Raw genomic sequence first — 18,496 nt, 5'->3', positions numbered from 1 at the left:
ACGCGCTCCGAGATTTCCCCTAAGTGTGAAACAGCCTGTACGTACATGTCTGCAACAAACATTAATTTGTGTATGATCTTATACCCATCTCTTATGGTCTCGAAATGAGACTGGCAGTAAATAAGTAAGTAAATTAATAAATAGGTAAATAAATAAACACTCATAGCGCCAGTAATGAAACGCATGTGCTGTCCATGAAGCCTGCGATCTAAGAAAGTTGATCGACTCTCCTTTGTGCGTCGTCTGCGCGGGCCGCCACCCCAAGTTAAAGTACTCTCGTATACGCCTGCCCAGCACCTGGACACGTACTGGCGGACGAAGCCCAACTTCACGGGCATCCAGCCATCCACCGCCCTGGGCATCCCGCTGCCCGAGAACCAGTGGCCTGATCTACTGGACATGATGCAGTGAGTCAACAGCGTCGTCGCAGCGTTTTCGGTAAAGGTTACACATGCGAGTAATCCAGTTGCTTAGCAGTAGCATTGCTTGAATGGCGCCTAGATTGTTTTCCTAAACTATGCGGGAGGCAGCTATACATTTAAAGGGGTTCTTCAGGGCGACCGGAACAACCATCAACGAACTAGACATTGGGTCAGTTTTCTGGCGCCCAAAGTGGGGAGGCCACAACGGGCAGCTTAAAATTTTAAAGGAGCAGTCAGTGAATTTGTGAATTTAAGTATTTAGCAACCTATGGATCCCAATTTCTCATTCAAATAATGTCCGCGCGTCTTAGGGTAATCCCGTTCAAAAACTACAGTCGTGATATCGACACAGGTAACCCTAATTTTTTTTTTTTTCTGGCTGCAGATATTCGCGGAAACGTATGTATCCAAGATAATCCATTAAGTTACAACCTTACATCTAAGAAACATCCGAGATATAACCACCTCAAAAACCTGAGAGTGTCAAGACCAGACGCGTCAAATATACCTGTAGCTGTCCTTTTTTGTTGTTGTTTTCCTTCGCAGGAAGTTCTTCACTCCGCACATATTCATAGCCATCAGCCACATCTCCATCGACGATTACCGCTTGCCGGAATGTCGCATAATGCCTACCTCCATCTACGAATTCCCACCAAACGTTACGGATCGCTACTTCCAGTCCGTGGTAAGCGATACTTTCTTCGTTTTACAGCAACACGCTTTAGCGCAGCGGCGGTCGTTGTTGTACATTTTCCACGTGATCACATTTATGCGCCGTGACGTCATGATAGTCTAACCTCTAGAAACGAAAGGGGAACTGGCCGGTGGATATATGCCATCTAGTAAATTCTGAGGCTGGTACAGGTTTACGTTCCAAAACCAAGATATTATTATGAGAGAGGTCGTAGGGGAGAGCTCCTGAAATTTCGACCACCTGGGCTTCTTCAACGTGCACCTAAATCTATAAGCACACTCACTGGCCTCTAGCATTTCGTCTCCATCGAAATGCCCGCGGCCGGGATTTCTGTGGTTTTCAGCTTTGCGGGTTTTTTTTACTGAACTCAATAAAATAATAGGATGTCGAGAACACTGCGTAAGCACCCCTTTAGCGCCACCATCAAAGAAGCGACCGAAACTATTGCATCAGTACGTATTTAGAACAATACGACCATACGCGTGCGAAAGAGGGGGCAAGCCCGCCCCCTAATCACCTAATGGAGGGGTGCAAAGTCTTCCCCATACTTTTCCTCATTCGGACTTGTCCCGTCATTGTTTAAAGAGCAGAATTATGGTCACGCCGGTTTTTGACGATAATGGCGGCCGAAGGCCCCCGATGTTGCGTTCCAAGAACTGTTTATTCTCCATCTTTACTTCAGGAAAGCCAGGGACCATTGTGAGAAGTCATTGGTAGAAGCACGCCATCGCTTCATTTACTTATTTTTTTTTTCATCCACTGCTGAAGCATGTTGTCCTTCGGATTCTACCAACGAGGAGGGGGGGGGGGTCGCTACAATGAAACATTGCCCCCCTAAAGGGGAACCCTAGCTGCGCACGCCCATGGATATATATTTGAACTTGTGTCACGTTCGATCCATTCTTCGCCAGAGAATCAGGCCTGTCGAGTGTCTTCTCTCTCTCTTTATGTTCCGTCTGCCTCGTCTACCAGAACGACTCTGGCCGGCTTCTTCAGATGATATGGGACCGGGGAATCCTGTCCGCCCTCTCCTTCTCCTTCACGATGCGGGCGCGCTGGTACTGGCCGCGTAATCCGGACCCCAACGTGGCCGCCATTGGCAACTTCGGCCTGTTCAATCCGTGCAGGGACGGAGGCGAGGTGCCGGACATCAGCCCCGGCAAAGTGAGTATTTACTCACTCGCTACATTAACAGCGGAGCCGTTCTAATCGAGCCTGTGCCGCCTGCACGTCTGTCCGGTGTCGCGCAGGTCACGTGACCAGAAGTGGGAGTGAATGAACAAATAAGTAAAACGAAATGATGATCCATGCTTGAAATTATGATCACGATGATGCTTATGGTGATACTGAATGATGGTGACGCTCGAAATGAGACCCTCACACAGTGGCGTAGCCAGGGGGTGGCACACCGGGTCCATGCCCCCACCCCCGGAAATTTTTTTTCTCCCATGGGATACAGAGCACAAAATGGCACTCGACCACACTTACCTGCCTGGACCCCATGTCGGATCATGGGGCTGCCCCCTCCCCGAAAAAAATTTCTGCCTACGCCACTGCCCTCACATACACTCGCACGCTGAAGCTTCGCTGTCCCGACGGTTTTCACTGGCTGTTTTCTTTCTTTGTTTAAAATAAATGGCACTGCAAGAAGTGCTTCGTGATCATCATCAGCAGCATGACTGCGCCCACTGCAGGGCAAAGGCCTCCCTCATGACAAAAACAGAGCAGAGTGGGGTCAGGGAACAAACGCGTGTTAAGGACGTCTTAGTCGAAACCAAGAAGAAATGGGCATGGGCAGGGCATGTAGCGAGAAGCCAAGATACCGCTGGTCATCAGGGATAACAGGCTGGATTCCAAAAGAAGGCAAGCGCGCCAGGGGGGAGGCAGAAAGTTAGGTGGGCAGATGAGATTTACTAAGAAGTTTGCGGGGCCGCAGCTACGGTACAGGTCCGGGTAAAGTAGAGAAGCATGGGCGGAGCAAAACATGCATATCTGGCTTAAAATTTTCGAAAAATTTAAATTCGTCTACTCAGTTCTCGGTTAATTTGCGCGGAAAAAAAGCATAACACCTATGCTCCCGATAATTTAACACGTCGAAGACTTTTCCTGCCAAGTTTAGATAGAACAACAAAGAGTGTTTCGATTCTTCCTCGCCCCTTTTCGCCCATAGGCTTGCAACGTGTCCTTCTGGGTTCGGAACAGCTCGAGGTACGACCCGACCTACTTCGTCAGAGTCGGATACGACAAGAGCCTCGGACGTACGCTCGTGTTCGACCCGCTGACAGGCATGCGGGTAAAGGTGGGACATCGTCACTTTCACATGAGAGTCCAAAGTTAAAGTGGGTGAGCCAACGGGTGGAAACACGATGTCCGACAGAGCTTGCACGGACAGCAATGAAGAGCCTAAACGTCGTGCCAACCTGCCTCAGGCAGTTTTATTCCTGTTCATATGACCCCCCACAGCGCATTATACGGGAGAGATTAAATTAGCGTATCGACATTAAAATAAACCGCCCTCGTCTGATCTGTATACAGCATTGTGTGGAAGAAAAACGACGAAAAAAGAAACGACTTGACACTGAGTTGCGAGAGGCTTGAAATTTGGAGCGCTCATCATGCTCACGGTAAGTCTCAGCATCGTCCAGCAATTATATGGACACTCGAAGCGAAATTCGGCGTCGGCGTCGCCGTCATGTTCCGCACAAAGCCGAAATCGATAACATCGCCCCTCACGTCGTATGTTCTATATATATGCGAGTGAAAGCTTGCAAAGGCTGCACACGGGTGCTGCGCGGGCATGGATGAAGCGCGCCGACCGGCTCCGTCGGGAGAGGGGCGCCGGCGGGGGGCTGCGTCGCTCGGGCAGCAAGTGCGAACATTGTTCAAAAGGGCGCGGTCGCACGCGCTATCTCGACAGACATCAATTGGAGGCTCCTACCATTGTACGTGCTGTGCTCCCACCGCTTACTTAGCGTTGAGGCGACACACAGCATGAAAGCCGCTTTGCTCCCTAGAGCGACTTATTCCCTTATGCCAGCGTTTTGTAGAGTTACGCGAGATAAGATCCTGGTGGAGTTCGCTGCTAGCCTCACTTCGTATAGCATTCCATTTTTATTTGTTGCTATCGCATTCATTGCTTCGCCCTCGCGGCGAAACTGTGACCTTTCTCTGTTTTTCTGTCTCTCTCGACAGATTTGCACGGCGAAGCGTATCTTCTTGCGCGTAAACTTCACCGTGTCCGCGTACGACGTGGAGTACGACGTCTGGAGGTACACCCGCTTCAGGAACAGCCGGAAGTGCGACCACTTCAACGTCAACGCCACCAACGAGAGGACGCAGTTCCTCGAGAACATTCGCGGATTCCTCAACCGGAGTTACGTCACCGCCCCGGATGTGCAGGACTGCATTACACATTGGTAGGGCGTCGCGTGGTCGACAACGCGGGCAGGGTGGATAAACATTTCTTCACAGGGCACAGCGGGAAAGAACAAGAACGGTGGTGGTAGACGTTACCGTAGGTGGGACAATATGTATCTTGGTGGGCACATAGTAGGCGCTGTGGGGCGCAGTGGTAAAAATAGTAGCAATCAACCTGGTCGTATAGACGTACTTAGAAGTCACGGAGTGTGGTAGGGGGCGCTGTGGGAGAAGTGGCAATGAGTGTAGTATGCATTGTAATGGGCTAAATACTCTAGCAAGTAATCTTTAGGCACCGTGAAGCCTAACGTGGTTGTATTACTCTTTCCGCCACGTCGTGGGAGGCAGTGATAGGTGTGTCATTGGGCGTTCTGTCGACAGGCTGGCAAACCTGGCAGTAAAGGGTGTGGTGGTAAGGACGGTGGTGGTGTGAGTCGGTGGCTGTACCGGCAGGCATCGTGGTGAATAGTGAATGCGGCTTCGTCATGACTTATAACTGCGATAGACGTTGTAATGTGTGTAATAGGCCAGCCGGAAGACCATGACGAAGCCATAGCAGTAACGAATGGCGGTGAGAAGACTGGTCTGCGTGGGTGACACATTTGTAGAGGAGCTGGCAAGGTCGAGTTAGGTGGTTCACAAGGTTTTCTGGAGCCTAAAACAAGCCACGACGCCATGAGCATCCCAACGAGCCCTGCAGCCATCTACGCAACCCCTATGCACCACTGCCTCAGCGTTTTGTCGGCTGTCACTACTCAGAACACGCACCTCATCGATGAAGGCTAATCTGCCACATCGCTACAGATATGCGGCTTCGTGACTTCATGGCAGGCACGTCAACACAAAGCCGTCGATGTTGGTGGACTTGTAGTGCACATTGACTCGACGCGAAATCTCCGCTGCCTGCTGCAATTTATATCTTCTTCCAATGTCCTGCTGCGATAGTCGACGTATTGTCTTTTCAGCTGTTATCGTGTAGTTGTGTTAACGCTTGAGCAAATACCAACTCCAGTTAGGAGAACACAGTAGGTAAGCGTTACAGCTTTAAGTGCGCTTTTCTACATCATGTCCAGCGAAATGGCACCCGCCCACCAACTTACGACGTTATAATTCCTGTGTATTGTTCTGTCGATTTAGTTGAGTTTCACAACATGTACGTTCGTGCGGTATTTGCTACTTATTTTATGTAATACATACGCTGTTAAAGAGGGGGTGCGCCTATGAGATCTCCGACGCACGACGTTCTATGTTATCACTGAAACTACGTTAGTTAAGTCACTGTGGTCGCGACTAAGAGTGAATTGCGTTCGAAACTGTGTCAGACAATTGTTGAAAACTCTCTACATTGCTACGATTATATATATTTCGGTCCCAACTTCATGAACTCTACGTGCAATTGGTGCACACCAATCTGAGACCATTTACTGATCTTTTGCTTGACACCACTCAGAGGTGTTTGAGACTCAGAACAAAACGCCGTTTGGGAATATTGCACCAGCAGTATTTCAAACATCTCTTGCTCAGAGGAAAGCTCCGAGTTTGCGAAAATCTACTGCCAAATATGCGTTTCATTAAAGGAGTATTGACACGAAACTTTCAGTTGTCGTTTTCTTGCGTCAAATAAAAGGTCAATCCCTCAAGGGCCTAGAAAATGAATGAATGAATTACAAATGTTTTTAAAAGCTAGTTACGATTGATTGCTACTGTACCGTGACGTCACGACACGGCTGCTTGTCACGTGCTGGCGCAAGATATCGTGTTTCCATGGCCGCTCCGCTCCGTGGTTCTCTTGGTGACGCGCAAGCGGCCATCTTGTATGTTTTGGTACCTGACGTCATCAATACTGGTGCGTGAAGTCGTCAGATATTGATACTATAGCCTGACGTCGTGCTGTTGTCAATGTCAGTAGGTACGTCATGCGAAAATTGATTATAATGCAAAATATACTCATCTTATCAGCACGTTCTCAACTTCACACTTGCTTAGAGCCGCCTCTGTATATACAGGCCATTTGTGAGGCGGAGTAAAGTCAACTTCGAAGAATAGGTGTAAGTACTCCTTTAATGTGAAAACCTCATATGTCTCACGAGTAAAGAATGCCCAGTGTCCGGCGTCGACGACCGTCGGCAGCGTGAGCACGAATAGGACTCAGTCATGTGACCCCACAGTCGCACCAAATTATTCAAAACGAAAGCGCCATATGGCGTCATCAAACGTGTCATGTCGCGCCGTCAATGACATCATGTTAAGACGTCACCTGGTTACGTCATCGCATGAATCGTCACGTGATCGAAGGTGGTCCGATCCCGGAGTTGGTCAACGCCGGGCGAGGCGCAGAAAGCTTAAAGGACCCCTGACAGCGAGATTTTTGTTTGTGACTTTTTTACTGTAATTTCACCAAAACCGAGGCGCCGAAGAGTGCAACGTCAGTGCATGTATAGGTTCCGAAGAGCGCCACTCAGATGTGTAGGCTAACTCACACCTGCGACTAGCACCGTTCGTGCGACCAAGTTTTACTCGCAAAGCGACTTCTCTGGCTCAGTCACTCGATTTTTCAATGGCGAGGCTGGGGTCGCAATCCTCTGAACCAATCAGATGCGCAGGAACAGGACGTCAGCTTATTTTACGGGGCGATGCGAGCAGACGTGGATTCTGTCTGGCGACGGCGACGGGTGTAGTCGCACGCAGATGTGAACATCGGTCGCGTATATGAGTCGCTTTCTGATTGCCAGTCGCAAATGGTGGCACGACCGGTGCTAGTCGCAGCTGTGAATGATCCCCAAAATACAAACACACGCACGAACATACATGAAAGGGAGTCGAACCCTCTTACCCCCTGAACCCCGAAATAAAATCTTGACACGCCCCTGTTGGCGACGGATTTTTTGAAGGCTTGCATTGCTAATCTTAGTAAGGCACTGAACTGTTGCGAACACAGAATGCAATTTTTCTTCCTGTAGGTTATCGTCATTGAATGGACAGCGATTAGATCTCGTTTCCTGCAAAGTAATAAGAGGCGCCAAGCGAACGGAGTAAAATTCGCGAGACCGCTTTAGTGAGTCCGTTGCGACACCGCTACAAGGGACGCGTAGTTATAGCGCTATCGCTTCGTCCCGTATATGACGACTAACCTGAAGCATCATGTTGAGAGCGGGGTCCCAAATGCGGCGTTGTGGTCCCTCGTTGCACCGATTAACTTAGCGTACTGTTTTGACCGGCGTAACTCAGTTGAACGGGTCGCGTGTTGCCAGCTGAATTTCCAGCCGTCTTCCAGTATCGGCGGTGACGGACGCGAGGGTGTGTGTATGCGTGTGTTTGCTTGCTGGCTTGTAGTACCTATGTACAAGCAAGCAAGCACGCAGGCACACACGCATACACACACACGTCGGCGCTATGTAACCTTCATCGACCGCAGTTTAACCGCACGCGTTTGAATCATCAGGCAGCACAGCGAAGCGTGACCGCGGGGGCACCAGTTCACTGCCGACAAAGCACGAGACCATCGCAAGACAGCTAACTGCGTGGAGCACAGCTTACGTAGCGAAACAAAGCCTACCATCCCAGTCCCCAACAACGCGAAAGGTTGAGCGCCTGTCCTGCGGGTCTCTTGCCTGCTTCCCCGTTTCTTTAGCCTGCCATTGTTCCGCCTCAAGTGTGAGCCCAAAATCACGTCTTACAAAGCGAGCACGGCGAACTGCAGTCACTCGCCGTGCTTCAAGTTCGGGACGCCGTCCATGAAATGCTCCTGCATATACAAATCATAAACATTACTTAGATGTCCCTATAGTTTTCTTATCCGTTATCGTTTGTTGCCAGGTTACAGCGAGCCAAAGAAGGTGGCTACGAGCAGATACCTCCGGCTGCGATGATCACCGCAAGGGAGGACACGGCAGACAACGGCCTGCAGAACATCTTCATCGGCTACATCGGGGCTTCGGCGCCATACTGATGCCCAGCGATGTCCCAAAAGTATGCGTGGCCAGGAGTGACGTCACAGATTGCAACTGCTCGCTGTGCGCTTTGATTCTAAGGACAGTTCTTTATAACTACAGACGAAGTTGCGCAAAGCAGTGCAAAAAGCTTCACGGCGAACTGCCAGCGCTCGCCGTTCCACAAGTTCGGGACACCAGCCACAAATGATGTCGCACTTACGCATCATCAAATTGTTTAGGCGCTCCGTAGTTTCATTTTTCTTTTCTTTCTGTGTTGTTGCCAGGCTGCAACGAGCCACAGAAGGCGGCTACGAGGAGATACCTCCGCCTGCTATGATCACCGCAAGGCACTTGCGTTGCCAGGGGGCGGGGGGAGGGGGCCCCCCGAATTTCTTTTCCCCATGGGATACACAGCACAAAATGACACTCGAACCCACTTATCTACCCAGACCCAATGTTGTGTCACGGAGGTGGCCCCCTCCCCCCCCCCCCCCCCCAAAAAAAAAAAGTTTCTGCCTACGCTATTGCCGCAAAGGAGGACACGGCAAACAACGGCCTGCGGAACATCTTCATCAGGCTACATGTACGGGGCTTCGCTGCCATGCTGATGTCCAGCGATGTCCCAGCGTGGCCAGCACTGACGTCACAGATTGCTATTCCTCGCGGTGCACTTTGAATCTAGGAACTTTCCTTTGTAACAATAAATGAATTTGCACAGAGAGTGGGGAGGGCTTCCTGTGAGAATTTTACTGTCGTGTGGTTTTCACGGCGATGCGTCAGAACTGTCTTTCCTTTTGCTTCCTCACGGTCGCTTCCCAGGATTTCTTGCTACAAGAAACAGCACGCGGACAAGACAGACGGACTGGACTGCCGCTGTCCGGTCTGTCTTCCTTGTCACGTTTGTTTTACCTGGTTCTTCCTGTCAAGCCTATGCAACAAACGCTACTTAAAACCCTCTTAAATTATCGGTACCTTGCTTAGCCATCACAACTTGCCCACAGCTATAGCCAGTGCCCACGGGGCAAGGATTATTTGTCTGTGCCAGTGCCAGAAGACATAAGGATCAGTTTCTTATAGACCACGCGCCGGTGGTTTTTGGGAAGTAGTAATAGTAGAAAACTTTATTTTTATTTTTGCTTGTGAAGTCCCAGAGGGTGGAATCCTCAATCCAGGGCTCCATTTGCTGCTGCTATCAACGTTTTTAGATTACTTTAGATACTCTAAAAACGTTGGCTGCTATCTGGCTGGCCCGGTCAAGAAGTCTTCGCTGGTCCTACAGGGCTGTGCTGGAAAGAGCGTCTTCGCACTGGAAGGAGGAGGGATTCGGTATTCTAAGTAAGCCAGTCGGTCTGGGGCATTCCCACGTGCAAGCTGGGATGTCCTCCACAGAAAGGACACCGTTCAGGATACTGTGTACGTTAAAAAGCGTGGCGAAGTGCAAGGTTGGGGAACGTATTAGTTTAGAGCTGGCGCCAGGCAGCAGTACCTGCACGGGTCTATTTTGCGTGTGCTTGGGAAGCCACTGTGTGGGAGTGTGCAGCGATTCGTGGCAGAAGATAGTGTATGTACTTTCTTTCTGCGCAGCTCATACTGCAGCATCGATTCAGACCGAATCGCGACGGAGTGACTCATGGTCTGTAGAAGTTCTACAGCAAGGCTGCAGTTTTTCTGAGGCCCCTTTGAGAGATTGTCGGCTTGTAGTTGGTATTCACTAATTAAAAAATTGTTGCCTGCCTGTACAGAGTGAAATTATTCACCCGCTGTTTCTGGACGTGGACACTGCAGGGTGAAGCACGGAGGGTGCAGTCAAGACTGTTGCTGACAAAATCTTTCAATTTTACACATCGTCCCGGAGACGGTCTCAAATGTCTGAAAATATTCCTACATGTAACGGCACCATGTGGGCTCATGTCAGCTCTACACGTGGTCCCGCACGTGGTCAATGCATACGTGGAAAATATTTGCACTGTTTTCGTGGCTGAACAATCACTAAATTATAGCCTTGCAGCTTTATCCTGGTTTATGGATTATCAGAGGATTTACACATTGTAAACACCAGACATAAGCATCTGAATGTCTAAGCCTGTTACCAAGATCCTGTAACAAAGAATATTCGCACGACCTTACAAACGCTTCTCTCAGTAGAAGTTAATGATCGCAGCGGCAAACGCAATGTTCCTTATGGCACTGGATAGCAGGTCGACTAGGGTATTTCATATGATCATCTCTTGTAGCACGTACATATAGGAGTGCGCTTGGGGGGGGGGGGTGTAGGGGGGCAGGAAGGCGCCCCCCCCCCCGTGTCACCTAGGAAGGGGGCGGGGCGCAGTCTGCCCCATACATTGACTTAATAGGGAAGGGGCGCGAAAAACCTTCGCCCCTCCCCGCCCAAAGGGGAACCCTGCGCACGCCCATGAGCATGTACAAACTCATTCTTCGATATCGTTGCACAGATGTTTATCTGCCCTTGAGGATCAAAACTATCCTGTTGATTTGCAGGTAACCATTTAAAACTAGCCCATAACTTCTGCAAACGCGAAAGACGCGTAAGACCACGAAGAAGACAGGACCTGTGTTCTTCGTGGTCCATGTGTTCTGTGTAGTCCTTTGTTCTTCGTGGTCTTACGTGTCTTTCGCGCTTACAAAAGTTATGGATCAGTACCAACTATCCCGATCTCAGTGCCTTCTAAAACTAACCCTCGAGTCGATGCCCCTGCACCTATAACTTGGCATGTCTAACTTGAAGTGAAAGTTACCGGAACAATAAAGATTACCAGGTCGTCTCCAGAAGCCTTAATGATAATATCTGGGGATTTACGTTCAAGAACCACACGATTATGTGGCACGCTGTGTACTGTATTGGTCTCCTGAAATTTTGACCACCTGGTTTCACCTGGATTTACGTTCTTCAAATCGCATGTAAATCGCTTAGAAATTCTGTGTCACCTTTGTGCCGTGATACACAGCTTCGCAGATCATCAACCCTCAGAGTGGAATAACATCTATCTATCTATCTATCTATCTATCTATCTATCTATCTATCTATCTATCTATCTATCTATCTATCTATCTATCTATCTATCTATCTATCTATCTATCTATCTATCTATCTATCTATCTATCTATCTATCTATCTATCTCTTCACGTAGCCGTATCATTAACTTGGCATATACCAAAATTGGCATAAGAGGATATGAGCGTAGTTGAATACCTTGAATTCCTTGTCGCGTACGTTATGAAATCGTTTCTGCCGGTCACCTGTGGCGCATACCCGCGTCCCGCGGCCCGTGGTACGCGGTTATGCGCCACAGGTGATTGGCTGTGTATGTCAACCCACTCTTAGAAATAACGCGACAGCATCAGGAGCCCGTGCCGCAGAAAATGCGGTGCCGGCGTCGGCGGCATTGTTCATGGGCGGAATATCCAGACGGAAGCAGAAAATAAAAAATCGCGGCTCGAGCCGGAATCGAACCCCGGTGTTCTGCATGGCTGTCGAGTATTCTACCACAGAGCCACGTAAATGCCTGAAAGTGCTTTTGAAAAAGATCCTTTACAAGCGTCGTGTCAGGGCTTCAATTGTGGTGTACAGCGATGACCACGCAGGCTATAGTCGAGCGTTGCGCAACAGGGGCGTAGCCAGAAATTTTTTTCGGGGGGGGGGGGGGGGGGGGTTCAACCATACTTTGTGTGTTCGTGCGTGCGTTCGTATGTGTGCGTGTATATATAAGCAAGCAAAACTGAAAAATTTCGAGAGGGGTTTGAACCCCCCCCCCCCACCCCCCCCCCCCCCCTTGACTACGCCCCTGTTGCGCAAATATGCTTACGGCGGCTGCTTACGATATGCACATCATCGCACGGTATAGCGTGTACTTCGTGCCAACACTACGTCGGACCGTGAGCTACGCTCTACACGCCAGTGTATACCCGGCGTACCTGGTAAGCCCACAATATGCGCAAAACTAAATTTACACGAAGACGTCGATGCACCTCGTAGAACGCTTGGCTCATAGCCAAAAAAAAATCAGGATCGACAGCTACTCACTGGCTGTTTCGCGTGAAGCAAATTCCCACGATGTGTGGGATCTTCCTGGATTTTTTTTCTCAGAGTTATTAAACTTGAAAGAAACAAAGCCGTAGTAGGATCACCGTGGGCGGGGCCCCTCTTCCACGGCCCCGCTGGCCACAGCGCCACAGCCCTTGTTCAGGCCACAGCCGGGGCCTGAACAAGGGCTTCCAAGGGACAGATCGGCAAGTCGAGCCTACTACCACCACCTTTTGCAGGCGCTCTCTACATAGAGTAACCTACTTGGAGTTGCAACCGCACAAACCACACAATATAATCTACTGAGAAGAAAAAAGAAGGAGAAGATTACTTTCGCCTTCGAGTAAGGGACCGCGTGACCTTTTTTCTTTTTCGAAAAGATTCCACGTCACTAAGTATTCGTAAGAAATAGAAAGACACGTTACAAGGTATCAGGCACGATAAGCACACTATTTACTCAATAAATTTCTTCTTATAATTATAACGTTAATTCAATCAGGAAGTTCAGAAAGCAAAGAGATATCGAGTAAAAGATATTTAAAGAGTATGGAATAAAAAGTGGATAGAACGAAAACGCAATATGTGGCTTGATGGCACTGCCTTGAAGTTCCCAATGCCATGCTTTAACATTATCCACAGCTGTGTTCTTAGTGTGCGTTTAAAAACCGTTCGCGCGCTATGTATCGGCAAGGAGCAAGACTGATCAAGCTCACAATGGTCGCAACGTTCGTATTAAGAGTCATACGATGATAAAAGTCACGAAGGTATAACATCAGTGGTCATAACATCACCATTAGCAATAAGGGACGTCACAATGTATTGCTTACTATACGCACAAAAATTACTCCACAGATGTACTCAAAACGTGAACGAAATCAAAAATACAGAAATCGAAGCGATATGAAGTGATATAGCAGTAGGCGTGGAACGGAGAGAGGATGAAACGAATGAGTGACTTGATGGTGTTCGAGGAAGTGTCTTTTGGACGTCCCCAAAAGGATGCCTACACTACGTCTCGAGCGGGTCCTCGTAGAGACGTTTCAGCAGCGGACTCATGGCGCCTCCGCATGCACCCAGCGGATCGTCCAGGTGAGTGTCCAGCGCGGCCAGGCACAGACGGCCGTGACCGTCGAGCGCCATGCGAGCCAGCTTGTGGCGCAGCGCCTCGGGCCCTTCCAGGGCGGCCACCGTGGAGCCGCTGCGTAGCATGCTGCACTCGCGGCTGCGCGAATGCTGCCTCGTCCAGCCGCAAACCTGCGCATGCACCACAGAGGGAGGCAATGCGTCTCTCTACGCAAAGAACAGAGATATGTCTTCTGACGTAGGAGTGTTCCTCATGGGCGTCGGCAGGATCTTGTCTTGGGAGGTGCAAACTCGTGCTGCCTCGCAGTGGGGGAGGGACGTGGAGCACGCCCCTACCCCCTATTAGAGAAGCTCGCTTGGGGGGGTGGGTCTAAACGCACGCCCCCCCCCCCCCCCCCCCCTTAACGAGCTTCGCAATAGATGTAGTGGATGGTAATTGAAGTTGGGAAGTAAACAACTCTTAGAATGCAGTATTTCACTGGTCCTCGGCAGCCGTAATTGTAAAAATTCTGCATGGCCATAATTCTCCCCAATAAACAATGACCGGGCAGACTAAGCAAAGCTCATGGGGTAGACTCGGCGCCCCACTCAGATGCCCAACCTTGAGGTGCGAACATTGGTCGGTAACTTACTTGTCCGCTTCCTCTTAGTGGCGAATGCACCGTCTTAGAAATTGACATGTCGCGTTAGAAGACGTCAACGATCGCATGTGCGCGCACGAACAGACTGGCGCCTTCGGCACGAGCGCGACTCGCGCGTCCAACGCCAGCCAGTGCTTTCTGCACCGCCTGAGCTTCTATGCGATAAATCGTCGGCAGCCGACAACGGCAGTACAGACGTAACAAAAATAGTGCTTCATACACTTGTCCTCTACTTCCGTAACAGCTGTTGGCGCAGCAGGGGCGTAGCCAAGGAGGGGGTTGGGGGGGTTCAAACCCCCCCCCCCCCGAAATTTTTCAGTTTTGCTTGCGTATATAGGCACGCACACATACAAACGCACGCACGAACATACATAAAGTATGGTTGAACCCCCTCTCGAAAAAAATTTCTGGCTACGCCCCTGTGGCGCAGTAAGCATCGAAGTTAACCGTTGCCAATTCGCACAACGTCCCACATATATAGCACGCGGTCGCACTTTACCTCAAAGTAAGCGGCCTTGCCAGGCGTGCCAGTGATGGACTGCGGCTCGCCGGGTCCGACGCTGGCGCCGTCGCCCTCGCTGGGATCGCCGACCCTGGCTCCGACGACCGCCGTGCCATAGTCGGCCAGGCGGTACGTGACGGCGGCCAGCGAGTGTGTGATGCACAGCTTGCCCCAGTGGCCGTGGAAGAGCCGGGCCGCCAGGGAATCCAGCAGGGCGCGCACGCTCGGGCCCTGGACCGCCTCGTAAGGGCTCGCGCAGCGGGGCCACGGGCTGGATGGACCGTACAGGGAGTGCGCCTGCGAGCAACCAAGAGGGCATACGGCGAGAATGTACGAGCTATCGCGTGCGATACGCGCTCAAATCGAATCTTTAAAATGAGGGTAAATGACCAGTTAAAGAACAACGTGCGCAGAAATACTAGGAGACGACGGGACGAGGCTGGACTAACAGATCAATGTTTGCGGAGAACTTCTTGGCCTAGTTGGTATGGCTTACTGAACGACCTTTCGCCGCTAGTAAAGACAACACACACAAAAAAGACACATCGTCGTGTTCGTGTGTTTCTTGTGTGTGTTGTCCTTCCTAGCAGCGAAATGTCATACAGTAAAACGAGAGTTTATCATAAAAAGACTGTATACCATGAAAACGCAAATGAGTAACATCCGGTAGTCCTCTGGTGCGCTCATGAGCGAAAGCTATCAGTAAAACGAACGCAGGATATATTAGTAACCTCGAAGTTTCTTTTTAATGTGCTAGTACCGATAGAATGCGATAACTGTCGGCTTTTCAAAGATAGCGATGACTAGAAAAATCGGGCTTGTAGGTCGGTGATCTTTATTAGGGACAGGTTACCGCTCTCCAATGGTACATATCGCTCAGAAGCCTATAACATTTTTCCAAACACGATTTCCCATCTGGGCGTTCTCTTTAGCACTTGTCGTGTGATCAGCGGTGGCGCCAAAGGGGGCACGGTGGTGGGGGGCGTCCCCCCACTCAGGATTTTTCTCCTGCCTCCCCCTTTCTCTGTTCATCAAATAGTCAAATCACAACAGATAAGTTCCCCACCTCCTTGCCCTCCCCCCCCCCCCCCCCCCAAAGGCACTGACTTCTCGTGTCAGTGCTATGGCACTGCACCACCTATGGTACTGACACGGCCGCCACATATGTAGCGGCCGTGGTACTGACTTTTCAATATATCGCGAAGCGGAAACACGCGTAGAGCTTCGCTGGAGTTTCGCATTAGGAGTATCGTAATTGTCGGCAAGTGTTTGCCCAAGTATTGCTCCGATTCACCTTGTTCTGACGGTATAATTAAGATATTCGATTCAATTGAATTGAATTAAAGGCTCGTACCTGGACCACGAGGAAGTCGGCGAGCTTGGCGAGCGGCGCCAGCTGCGACGCCACCTCAACAAAGTGCTCCTGCGGCGGCAGCGTCACGGCGAGAAGGAAATCGCGCGGCGCCAGCGGCCGCCGTAGACGCGTCCGCAGGAGCCGCACCAGGTCCGTCAGGGCGTGAGCGTCGCCGGCGCGGCCGCACCGGCCGCCCGGAGTCGACCAGTGAAGGTTGACGCCGTCGTAGCCCAGCGACACCAGCGTCTCCTGCGATGCGCGAGAAGTGCCCGTAGGTACCGTTCACATATGCGTTCACACATCGCGATGCGCAAAGCGCGCACGAAGAGACGCAATATACAGAAAAAAACAGTGTACGGACTGCCAAGTTGTCCCCGTGAATTCACACTAATAGTTCATTAGTGTAGAATATTAGTGTGTGGAAAACGCCCAGCGACATCAGCGTCTCCCGAGCAGCGCGAGACATGCGTTCACACAACGCGATGCGTAAAGCGTATACGAAGGAACGCTACGTATGGAGAAACAGTGCACGGACCGCCAAGAGAGTCACTTATGGCACATTCGTCTGAGAGTGCTCTGACTGTGTTCGAAAGTGGTGAACTCAACAGCTTCAAAGCGCTACAACGAGAACAAGCAGGTATGCAAGCCATGTGTTCCTCGTTCCTTATGTAGTGGCCCGATTATATTAGTAGTAATGCTTAGTTGCTATTTTGAACACATTTTTCAGAGCCTCCGGAGCGCTCAAAAACGACCATTCGAATGTAAAATTACTCGAGTGACGCTCTCATTTCTATTCCAAGCACCTCCAGTCGAGCACCTCCGGTTTTCCGAATATTCAGAAAAAAAAATTTATGAAAGAATAACACCATGGTACGAAAGGTACGAAACCGATCGTTCTGGTTAAAGTTAAGAGTTATGTTGCATACGCATGATATACGAGAAGTTTACTTAAGATAAGGCTCAATTAACTGTCTGAATACTAATTGAAAATTAAAGGGCCCCTAAACCACCCAGAGGTCGAAATTTAGTTGCGGCTACAGCGAACGCTGGCGGAGTTGCACGCGTTTGCTCGTTTCGCTCTTTCCTTCGCTGCGCTGCGTTCTTCGGTTCGTCTGTCCACCTCTCCGAATGCCCTTCCTCAGCGTCCGAGGTGAAAACGCAAGTAGCGCGCACATCTCCTAGCAGAAAACAGGTTCTTGTTCGCACACTGACAGCCTATGTTGCTCGCGACGTCACCTAATCGGACAGGTGACGTCCCGACGGCCGTTGCACATAACGGAAAGGCACGGAGAGGAGCACGCGAGCGTTTGACGGTGGCTTAAGGGCCCTTTAACTGAATGAGTCCATTGAGAGACCAAGCGGTTTCCTTGTGAGCAGCTTAATGTCCCTGTATTTCTGTATCTGCTGGTGATGTCAGAAAGGATCTCTGTGGTTGTCACTGACCTTGAGATCCTTGGCGAACGTTTCCCTGCGGACTTCATCGGAGGCAAGGCGCGACCAGTTGGCGTTGTCCGTGTCTTCGCCGCCCACTGTGAAGAGGAGCTGCGTGCCGTATCCGCGGTGACGAGCCACGCGAGCCAGCTCAGGCATACCGAACTGCCTGCCAACGAGAGAGAAAAAAAGGGAAGACACGATGACCAAGGACGTCTGTGTTTTAAAAAAAGGTAGACGATTGAGGGTATACGGTGTCTATAGTATAACGGTGTCCTGCGTGGCAGGACACCGCCGCGCCATGTGGAAAATGTGGACAGCGTGCCCTGCGCGGCACATTTCTCTTCGTAAATTGCCGGCGCGGAAGGACACTAGTTAAAGGGGTCATGAAGCACCCCTTGGGCTGATTGAAAAAACACATCCTGCGGAAAGCTGACACGGCTATGAACTGCTCTGCCAAATATTACAGTCGTGCGCGCCGCGTAATGGCCACAAGCGGAGCGCGAAGTTGCCGTTTCCCCAGGCACCCTCTTTTCAAACAGAGGCCGGTTCTCACTCTCGTCGGTGGGCGGGGCGTCTGTCCGCTGTACGTCGCAAAGACATAGCATGCTTATTGGCCGATAGCCGACGTAAATCGAGAGCGGCGTTCGGATCAGATGCGCTTCTTGCCGCGGAATGCCGCCACTTGCCGGCGCCGCACTCGCGCAAGCGAATCACAGCGGGAGAGCGATCGCGTTTCATGACGCGCGCTGGCGTAACTTCTTTCCCACATGCCATCCCTCCCTGTCTAGCTTCCAGTGCGCTCGTCGGCACGAGAAAAGAGAGAAAGCGCTGGGAGCGTGCGCCAAACCCCCGTAACTCCGCTGATTCTTGACGGATTCGAGAAATTTTTGCGGCAATCGATTCGGGAGGCAGTACACTCCGATACTGATGCCATTAGATCATTACTTGGAAAAGTGGTTCATGACCCCTTTAAG

At 50.6% G+C, this 18,496-nt stretch overlaps 2 protein-coding genes across 2 annotated transcripts; one reads left to right on the top strand and one right to left on the bottom strand.

Moving 5' to 3' along the window:
* The first annotated feature begins 972 nt into the window (after positions 1-972).
* On the top strand, positions 973-4,555 carry LOC119400901 (uncharacterized). The gene is made up of 4 exons (XM_037667793.2): positions 973-1,107; positions 2,089-2,280; positions 3,287-3,415; positions 4,309-4,555. The coding sequence occupies exons 1-4, from the start codon at positions 1,048-1,050 to the stop codon at positions 4,534-4,536; spliced, it is 609 nt and encodes a 202-aa protein (XP_037523721.2). The 5' UTR covers positions 973-1,047; the 3' UTR covers positions 4,537-4,555.
* Positions 4,556-13,472: 8,917 nt separating this feature from the next.
* Positions 13,473-17,685, bottom strand: LOC119400900 (putative chitinase 1). The gene is made up of 4 exons (XM_037667792.2): positions 17,532-17,685; positions 16,089-16,337; positions 14,732-15,031; positions 13,473-13,762 (listed from the first exon to the last, which is right to left on the bottom strand). The coding sequence occupies exons 1-4, from the start codon at positions 17,676-17,678 to the stop codon at positions 13,517-13,519; spliced, it is 942 nt and encodes a 313-aa protein (XP_037523720.2). The 5' UTR covers positions 17,679-17,685; the 3' UTR covers positions 13,473-13,516.
* Between the last annotated feature and the right edge of the window lie 811 nt (positions 17,686-18,496).

This window comes from Rhipicephalus sanguineus, chromosome 7 (assembly GCF_013339695.2).
Source record: "Rhipicephalus sanguineus isolate Rsan-2018 chromosome 7, BIME_Rsan_1.4, whole genome shotgun sequence".
Classification (NCBI taxonomy): domain Eukaryota; kingdom Metazoa; phylum Arthropoda; class Arachnida; order Ixodida; family Ixodidae; genus Rhipicephalus; species Rhipicephalus sanguineus.
The sequence above is the reverse complement of the archived record's forward strand: the minus strand, read 5'-3'. Positions and strand labels throughout refer to the sequence as shown.